At 46.8% G+C, this 9244-nt stretch overlaps 1 protein-coding gene across 1 annotated transcript in view; it reads right to left on the bottom strand.

Moving 5' to 3' along the window:
* LOC103799150 (fatty acid desaturase 2-like) overlaps window positions 1-9244 on the bottom strand; it is a gene marked incomplete at its 5' end in the record, with an annotated part of 16771 nt that overhangs the window by 1927 nt on the left and 5600 nt on the right. The window contains 9 exons of the mRNA XM_009071450.1: window positions 814-939; window positions 2060-2139; window positions 2902-2998; window positions 3864-3961; window positions 4130-4206; window positions 4640-4700; window positions 6284-6409; window positions 7637-7738; window positions 8191-8388. Coding sequence (XP_009069698.1) covers window positions 814-939; window positions 2060-2139; window positions 2902-2998; window positions 3864-3961; window positions 4130-4206; window positions 4640-4700; window positions 6284-6409; window positions 7637-7738; window positions 8191-8388 — 965 coding nt within the window. The remainder of the gene's footprint in view (window positions 1-813; window positions 940-2059; window positions 2140-2901; window positions 2999-3863; window positions 3962-4129; window positions 4207-4639; window positions 4701-6283; window positions 6410-7636; window positions 7739-8190; window positions 8389-9244) is intronic.

The raw sequence follows: 9244 nt of genomic DNA, 5'->3' as shown, positions 1-9244 counted from the left end.
GCTCTCTTGGAGCCTCTTTAGGCACTGGAAGGGGCTTTAAGGTCTCCCTGGAGCCTTCTCTTCTTCAGGGTGCATGACCCCAACTCTCTCAGCCCATGTCCACAGCAGAGCTCCTGCAGCCCTTTGGCTAGCTGGATTTAAGGACCAAAGCAGGTTTTGAAGCAGTTTTCAGCTCTTCTGCACTTTGTAGCCAACCCACTTTAATTTGCCTTTGCTCAAAGTGGTTTGTGAAGGAGATCCCTGAGTGCAGAATGCTTTCTCATGTTCCCTGTCATAAATTATTCCCTTCAGAGTAACTGAGACAGAAACATTAACACAGAGGCTGCTGACAAGGACTATTAGACTAGTCTTCACCTATGCCTGTGGGGAATAGCCTGTTGCTGCTGGCAGGGCTCACGTGGGACACAGCATGGGCTGTAACCTGACTCATTCCCCTTTGATTCATCTCACTTTGCAGCCTGGAGATCTGCAGCCAGCTCCCCAAAGCAAGAATCACCAGTTGTCAGAATAGCATTTAAATAGGGTCTTCTAAAAAAGGTCCCTATTAGATCACAGAACCATTTAGGTTGGAAAAGCCCTCTAAGATCATCCAGTCCAACCATTCCCCCTGCACTGCCAAGGCCACCACTAACCATGTCTCAAGTGCCACAGTCAGGTTAGTACCCATCTAAATGTTTGGTATTTTGATAGCAACAACACATTGACATGGTATTTCTCAAGGGTCTGTAGTGTCCTGAATCCTCTGTGCTAGAAAATACAAGATGCCCCTGTACCCATGAATTGCAGCTGCAGATGGTATCAGAAGGAACTTACCCAACAATGTCTACAAATGCTTTCCCAAGTGGCTTCTCTTCATATTGGACTCCATACTTGGCACATAATGACTTTACCAAAGGTTTCACCTTCCAGAAATTGTGCCGTGGCATTGTTGGAAACAGGCTTGAAGGGGGAAAGAGAAAACAAACCTGAGAGAACTCAGGAGACAAACCCCAATGGCATTTCTGCATCCTCACAGGGCTCATTATTAGTACCTCCTCCTCCTCAAGCTGTACAAGCAGCCAGAGGAAGAGGCAGAGACATCCATGCTTTACAGTCCTCTGGTTCAAGGAGGCTGTGAAAACTGAGTCTCCTGTCATGCCTCAAAGCAAATTGTGTTCAAAACACAATGAAAGTCACTTTGTGCAAGAGAGGATGCTACAAGTGCAATGGGAGGGCAGCAGGAGTGAGGAAACAGCCTCAGCCTATTGAGAGGGCTGCCCATTTCCCTTGGAAAGAATTGTTTCTTGCCAAATTGAACTCCTAGTGACCCCCTTTCCCACCTCTGGAAGCTCGCAGAACAGAGAAGCAGGTAAAGAAGGATTTGGGCTCACCTTGCCCTGTGCTGTTCAATGGAGCTTTGCTAAGCTGACTTCCAAAGCAGTCAGCTTCACCCTAAAAGCCTTCTCTTTTCTGTTTTGTGTTGTCACTGGCAACAGACTGCCCATATGGCACGGGTTTTTATAGCTTTTCTGGAACCTGGTACCCAGCAGCCTACACAGTGCCATGTGCTATCAAACACTGGAGTGCTTTAGGGGAGAGGAGGCTCTGGTATGGATACTCAAGTTCAAGTAGTTTGCTTAGGATTTGAGCCTTTGTAACTGGCAGATACATACTGTTGACTCCTAATTAACCCTCAAATCACAATAGTGAGAGTGAAAGCTGAAGTCTTTGGTAACAAGAGAATAAAATTCTATGCCTGTAGTAGAAGAAGCTATCATAGAATGCTTTGGGTGAGAAGGGATTTTAAAGCCCATCTCATTCCAACCCCTGCTATGGACAAGGACACCTTCCCCTAGTCCAGGTTGCTCCAAGTCCCATCCAGCCTGGCCTGGAACACTTCCAGGGATGTGCTCCTACAACTATGACCCTCAGTAGTCTAGGACTCTGTCTCCTTGGCATGTGGTGGTGCTCCAAAGATCCTGCCCCATCCCACATGTGTGCCTTTAGCAGATTTCCTTCCCCTCTGGCAGATCTCCCTGCCAAGTTGTCAATGGCCAAGAAGTTCTGGGTCCATACTCACTGGTGCTCAATCTGGAAGTTCAGGTGCCCAGTGAACCAGTCGTTGAAGAAGGACTGTTCGATGTTGCAGGTCGCTGCCATCTGTGAGGGCAAGAGAGCAGCTTAGTGATGTCTCACTCTAACATCAGACCAAAGCTCCTCTTGCCTGAGCTGTCAGAGTAACTGGGACTGCTGGGTTGGGACCACTGGGTGCAGCAAGGGGAGCTTTAACCCTCCTTCAGGATGAGCAAGCCTGAAGTAAGTCCAACTCCATGGGTTTGACTGGTGGTAAACCCCTTTGTGGACACTCAGTGATGAGTTACATAAGCAGTCCAAGCCCAGACTCAGCCTCTCCCATTGAAGATGAGATGGTTAACAGCAGTCTCAAGGTGGAAAACAGTAGAAAGATTGCATGGACACAAAGCCTGCTTCCCCATCCCAGCAAGTTAATTCCCAGTTACCTGTAAGTGCAAGGTCTGAGTAGTCTGACAATATTTCTTAGCTATTCTTGCTATTAATGATGATAAAATTAGGTAGTCTTCCTTAAAATCCTCTTACACTCTGAACTGGCTATGCTGAGCTCTCTCTTCAGCTTTGATTTTCATCAAGCCAAAATTCAGCACACAGGAAAGCCAAATCCTGCTCCTTCAACCTGATACTGCCTCAAATCTGAAGTAGCCTTTTCATTGTCAGATTAACTGCAGAAGTTTGGACTTCCATGTCTTGGCTCTGGGAAGAACATCTTTCTGGAGAGGTCACGGACAGACACTCCACACAAGCACCTGGGGTAGTGGTAACCTCTCAGGTCTTGGAGTACATTCCATTTTGGGGTGAGTCAGAGATGTTTTGTCCCCTCCCAGTTACCTGAGAACTCAGCCAGTCTCTGTGCTTCTCAGAATCAATCTCCATTGGAATGTGATTCATCTGGGTCACCCACACAAACCAGTGACTCTCCAGAAACCTTCAAAAACAGCAAAAATAAAGACAATTCATATCACAGATGGAGACATCAGGTAACTAGAGAGGGGTTTACAGGCAGCAGCAGGAGACACAACCTGTGAGGAAGGTGTTTCTCTCAGGTATTGAAGTAAATTGTTCTCTCAGAACCACTCAAAGTCTCAACTTTGCCTTGGGCTTGTTTATTTAAAGTGGCTCTTTTATTGCTCATGGTACAGAACAGCGTTTTTAGCACTTGTAGAACAGTCAGCATAAATGTACTTTCTTCTTTTTACCCCAAATGGTAACTTTATTATAACTTTAGTGTAGTTGCATTACTCTATGCTGAGATTTAGAAGTATATTGGCTAGGTATTGCCCAGACTCAGTCTTGTTCTAGCCTTTAGCCTTGTTTTCTGCCAGAGCAGATGATCTGAGTTTGCAATTCTGCTTTTTTTTCTTGCGCTTTGAGCTTAATCCAAAATGTTGGAAATAATGGGTTGATTGTGATAAGTTTTTCAGCTTGATTTCAGACTGGAAGCTCAGGAGGGCCCATGAATTCCTTCCCCAGGAAGCTGGGAAGAAGGCCTGAGGCACCATGGAAAGGTCCAGCCATGGCCAAAGTGGAAAAAATGCAGAAATGTGTTGGGAACAGGGAAAGGAAGGAGAATCCTGGCTGGACCATCACAGGGTAAGGAGAGATGCTGAGCACCAGAACCAGATCTGCTGCAGGGAGGTGGAACTGGGAGATGATAAGAGGGAAGTGAAGCAGGGGGAATAGCCAAGATAACTCACAGCAGGGAACCCAAACAGGAGCACAGCAGAGCTGAGACTGGGCTGGTCAGGCACTGGAGGGAGGGGAGAGCAGCAGGGATGCCCCTGATCTCCTACCTGACAAAAGTGAGGAGACACAGGGATCCCAGGACACCATAGAATGGGATGTATGTGATGAAGTAGCGCATGTAGTAGCTGATGGCCCAGACCAGGTCCTAGGGGAAGAGAGAAGACATTAGGCACCACTTTGCCTGTCTCAGACAATGTGTCCTTGCTGAGGATGTTGGGACACACACCCCTGCCCACTGCCTCCCTCCCTGCACCAGTGGGTTTTCCTATGAGCCAGCTGGAACCCGGAAAGGTGGAGGGAACGTTTCACTCACCGCCCAAAACCTGCGCCTGATCATGGTCGAGATGATTTGGATTTGGAAATACACAGGGATGAGCAGAGGTGGGAAGACTGCAAAGCAAAGGGAAAGGTTTTGGCCATCAGAGGGGTGGGAAGGTGTGACCAGCAATCTGGGACTGGTTCTAGGGAAGTGGTGAGGTGCTGGTGATGGGGGTGGTTGCCTTTCCATGAAGAAAGGAGGCTCTGCTGCACACACATTCATCTTGGCTGGTGCATGGACTGGTAACATGCATTTTTTCCATGGAGCCTCTCCCATGGAGGTTATTCCCAGTCTCAGCTGTTCCCCTTGCTTTGCATGGCCAGGCAGGCAAAGTTCCAGATGCTTGGATAACACTGAACTGATTCTGGGACCTGACCAGGGGATGGTGGTCCTGAGGAAGGCTGGGCTGAGTTGAGGTTGAGGAGCTGCTCAACTAACACAGTCAGGGCTGGAAAGGTCAACTGGCATTGATGGAGTAGGGAAGAGTGGAGGGCAGATACTCACTGAGGAAGAAGTACTCGTGCTGGTGGTTGTAGGGAAGGTACTTCAGCTTCTTCTTGCCATACTGTGGGACACAGAGGAGAAAGCTCAGCCTTGGATTGTGGCACTCACAGGGAAGAGCAGATTCTCTGCAGTACTTCTAGATTTATTGACCAGAGAGTTTTGACTAATTCCCACCACCAGGTAAGAAGTGTTTTAGTGTGATTAAATATCTTGTCTTTGTAATTGTGTTAGGTGTCAACTCATTTTTAAAGCCTTCTGGCTTGATATTCAGATCATTTCCATTTACTTGACAGCCTGATGGCATTTTGATGCACTTCTGCACCTTCTGCCATGCCTATGGCTGTGATAAGAGCTGCTGTCATCTCCATCATTACCAATATGAATGTGATAGGCAGAAAGTGTGACTTTTTGGAAGTCACTACATGGGATGCCTGTGCAAGGCAATGATCCTTGTGTAGTTTTCCACCAAAGTTCCTAGCCTCATCTCCAGAGGGAAATATCTACAGCTACACAGAAGTCTCTTTTTTGAATTCCAGGACTCTTCACAGAGGGAGAATCTGGATTGCTGTGAACTTGCATTATTGCTTCCAGCACAGCAATTTCCCAATGAAGGGAAGGCTTGTAGCACCAATAGATCAGCAGACCATTCCCTCTGGGCTGAGCTCTGCAAGGCTGTGTGCTTGGCATCATCTGAGAAAGGATTATAGACACATGTGAATGAGCATTGGGATAGCATGGCCTAATATCTCAGCTATTTTGAGGAGGGAAATCCAGTTTTGTCATCATAAATGAGTTACTTTCTTAATAGTATAAAAGTTGGTTGAGAAACCATTAACTTAATGTTATCCTTGTGTTATCTTTCCTGAAAGTGCTTCCTTGTTTATTTACTTTGGGTTTTTTTTGTTTGTGTTTAAAACTAGAAATCCTTTTTCCACTGTGAAAAAGACCAAGGGTGGTACATGATTTAAGTGTTTCATGCAGGTTTTTATAAGTAGACAGTAAATATCTTGGCTCTAGGAAATAGATTGAATTAAAATCACTCAACAGAGCCTGTGCTTTCATGTGCAGAATGTCAGGTAACGTAAAAAAAGTCAGAAAATATTCCTTATACAATAGTATGTCCTCAACTGCGTGCAAAGGCTGCTGTGGAGAGAACTTTGTACTTATCATCTGGGCCACAGCTGGACTGACTAATCCTGGAAGCTATTTGCTATGGAAATGGAAGTTGAGTTTTGAAATGCTCTTGATGGAGTACTGAGGAACACCAGATTTCCCCCTCAGGTTGGTATTTCAGGCCAGCAGGATGAAGTTGTCTTTCATGGCTTTCTGCTTTCTTTCCAATCCCATCTGCATTGTTATTTCCAAGCTACCCCAAAACACTTTCTCCTGTGGTCAGGACACGAAATGGATAGGGAATTACACAGTCAATCTTGCCCTTTAGGTCTGGGTGAGTGTGATGACTAAACTCCTGTCTGACAGGAGCCAGATGAAATCCCCGGATTAAACATTTCCTTTGTAGCATTCCTGAAAGTCTTGACTGTGTCAATCGTGTCTACCAACATGAGCCAACTCCTGAATTTGCACAACCATTCTCTGAAGCCCTTGAGGACAGTAGTTTTCCATGGTTTACCCACTTTGCCTTACCTCCACAGGCTGTGTATCTCCAAGGACAAAAATATGCAGCATGTTGACATCTGGGTCCTTCTTGAATATGTTGGGCTTGGCATGGTGTTGGAAGTGACGGTGGTTCCACCAGTTTGCAGAGGCACCCTGGGCAGATAGAGGAACAAGGAGTTCATCCATGGGAAGCTACAGATCCTCTCAAGGTAGGATTACCCAATCATTTATATAAACCAAACCAGTGCAACTTGGATTATGGCCAAACTGCTATTTGCTTTTGAAATAGCAACAAGCAAGGAGTGTCTAAACTGTTGGTTGCTATGAGACTGTTGGTTCCAAGAGTGCTGGTTTGCCCTCACTAAGGATCATCCATATTGGAAGACAGGGAATAAATAGACTCTGAGTGAATTACATGTCTCTATGTCTTCCCACATAGAATCCCAGAATGGTTTGTGTTGGAAGGGATCTTAAAGACCATCTAGTTCCACCCCCTGCCATGGGCAGAGACACCTTACACTAGCCCAGGTTGCTCCAAGCCCTGTCCAATTTGGCCTTGAACACTTCCAGGAATGGGGCAGCCACAGGTCCTACAACTATGACCCCCAATAATCTGGGACTCCCTTTCCTCGGCATATAGTAGTGCTCCAAAGTTCCTGTCCCATCCCACACATGTGCCTTTAGCAGATATCCCTCCCACCTGGCAGATTTCCCTGCCAAGCTGGCAGTAGCCAAGCTTGCTCCAAGCCTCATCCGACCTGGCCTTGAAGACTTTCAGGGATGGATAAAGTCATTTAGGTTCTGTAAAAGCATCAAGTCCAACCATTAACCAAACATTACAAAGCCCACCACAAAACCCTCTTGCTGCCTTGCCAGTTATTATCCTGGTTTTCTTCCATGCCTGTGCCTGTGAGGCACCAGGCAAGGCAAAGTGGCTTTGAGAGAATGGTTCCTGCTGCAGCTGGATGCTGAAATGCCTGCACTGCACTGGATTTTGCCCCCGACAGCTGTTCTGAAGGCATCTTGAATGGGTGGGATGTAGCAGGATGGGATGTTTGAAGACTATTATTCTTTAGAGTAGAGTGTATGGTGAAAATGTGACAGGATATTAAAATAGACATTTATGACATTTGATAAGCTTTGTCCTCAGCTGCTATCAACTGAAATTCCAGAAGAACTTGTGGATTACTGTCTTCTGTAGCAGCTTTGATTGCAGTCTCTGATCTCTTCCACACAACACCTCCATGTGCAATGGTCACTAACTTCTTTGGACATTTGCTCACTTTGGGGAAGTTTAGAGCTGCCCTTTCCTACTCCAACCCTTCCAAAGTGACACCAGCAGGTGTTTTCACAGGGCCCTGGCTCCATAGTGTCCTTTACCTTCAGATGTCCAATGACAAACTTGTGGAGAATGTGGTTCCAGGAAGACTTCTTGAAGACAGAGAGGTGTCCAAAATCATGTTGCAGCCATCCTGCCTGGGCCTGGGATGAAGGGAGATCAGGTAGTTAGGAAGCTGTTTGGAATCTGAGCTAAGCACAAAAGGAGTGAAGACAGAAGGCAAGTTGTGAGTGTGAGGAAGAGAGGAAATTAACTGATGAGGTGAAGATCTCTATTTTATTTCTGGAGGGGAACATGGAGTCATGGAATCATTCAGGTTGGAAAAAACTCTTAAGATCATGAGTCCAACCATAAGCCTAACACTGCCAAATACACCAACATCTGGAAGGAAAAGCCAAAGAGGTGAGAAAAATGCTTGAGTCACAATCAACAGTGGGCAGGGGTGGCCAGGTAAGTGGCAGGTAAGCTGGGAATATTTTGCACTGGTGTGACTGGTTTGCACTGGAAATTAATCTGATATGGAAAGTTCAGCACACACTGGGATTCTCCCAAGTGATTTGTGTAGCCAGTGTGCTCTGTGCCTCCTAGTTCTCACCTGGGAAGTTGTGAGGATGCAGGCAAGGATGAGTGTTGTGATCCAACCAGTACCGAAGTAGGAAACCATCAGCCAAGCCAAAACTTCCATTGCAATAATATGGCCCAAGTAAAGGGAGAAGAACAAAGGACTTGCTCGGAACAAGTTCATGTCCTCTGCTGTCTTCCTCAGGGTCCGGAAATCCTCCACCAGCTGGGACTGCAACAGAGACAGGTCAGAGCAGTGTGAGGCTTGTCTGAACGAGCCGAGGGAAGGCAGGATGAGTTCCATGCTGAGGACCCTGCCTGCTTCTGGCATTGCTTAGTTACTCCAGAAGTAAGGAAGGACCTGCCTCCATATTCACCCAGGAGTCTGGCTTTTCATAGCACTTTCCTATGAATAAACATCCTGGCTGGACTGAACCCACATCCTGACCTTTTGCACCTTGAGCTAGGAGAGTAATTCAAGCCTGTTGCTGTGGATCAGCAGCATGACCTGGCTCTGTCAGAGTCACATCAGCTGATGACTCTCCTCTGAATGAGCTCCCCCGGTACTAAAGAGAAGCTGGAGAAAGAGAGAACTCAATGCTATTATGCATAATTCCAGGGCTCTGCTGATGGCCACCCAGTATCAGCACACCCATCGTGTATTGTGGGTCAGCTGCTGTGCAGTCAGTCATGAGGAGCACTCGTGGGTCACTGCAGCTCTCCACAGTGTCCTCTATTGTGAGTGACACAGATCTATCATAATCATGACCAGCCACAAACAATGGGGCAGGATTGAGTTTCATGGCAAGAGCCAGTCATGCCATGCTCTGTGCCTGAATAATGGATGAAGGGACTGTCTGCCAGGGATACAGAGCTGCCCTGAGGATGCAGAGTGGGTGGAAAAGGTACTTGCTCGGTTGCTCCTCCTTAACACAGCCACCAAAATGGGACATCTGGGTCACCTCACCCACAGGTGCCTATTGCTCATGCCATGAATGGCACCATGTGTGCTCTCCAGAGCTTTGCTGGTGCTGGGCTCATCAGGATAAGCCAGTTGGAGTCTCAAAGGGGCATTTCCCTGGGATTAA

The sequence above is a fragment of the Acanthisitta chloris genome, unplaced genomic scaffold, assembly GCF_000695815.1.
Source record: "Acanthisitta chloris isolate BGI_N310 unplaced genomic scaffold, ASM69581v1 scaffold24723, whole genome shotgun sequence".
NCBI classification, from domain to species: Eukaryota; Metazoa; Chordata; class Aves; order Passeriformes; family Acanthisittidae; genus Acanthisitta; species Acanthisitta chloris.
This window is presented reverse-complemented; position numbering and strand designations above follow the sequence as displayed.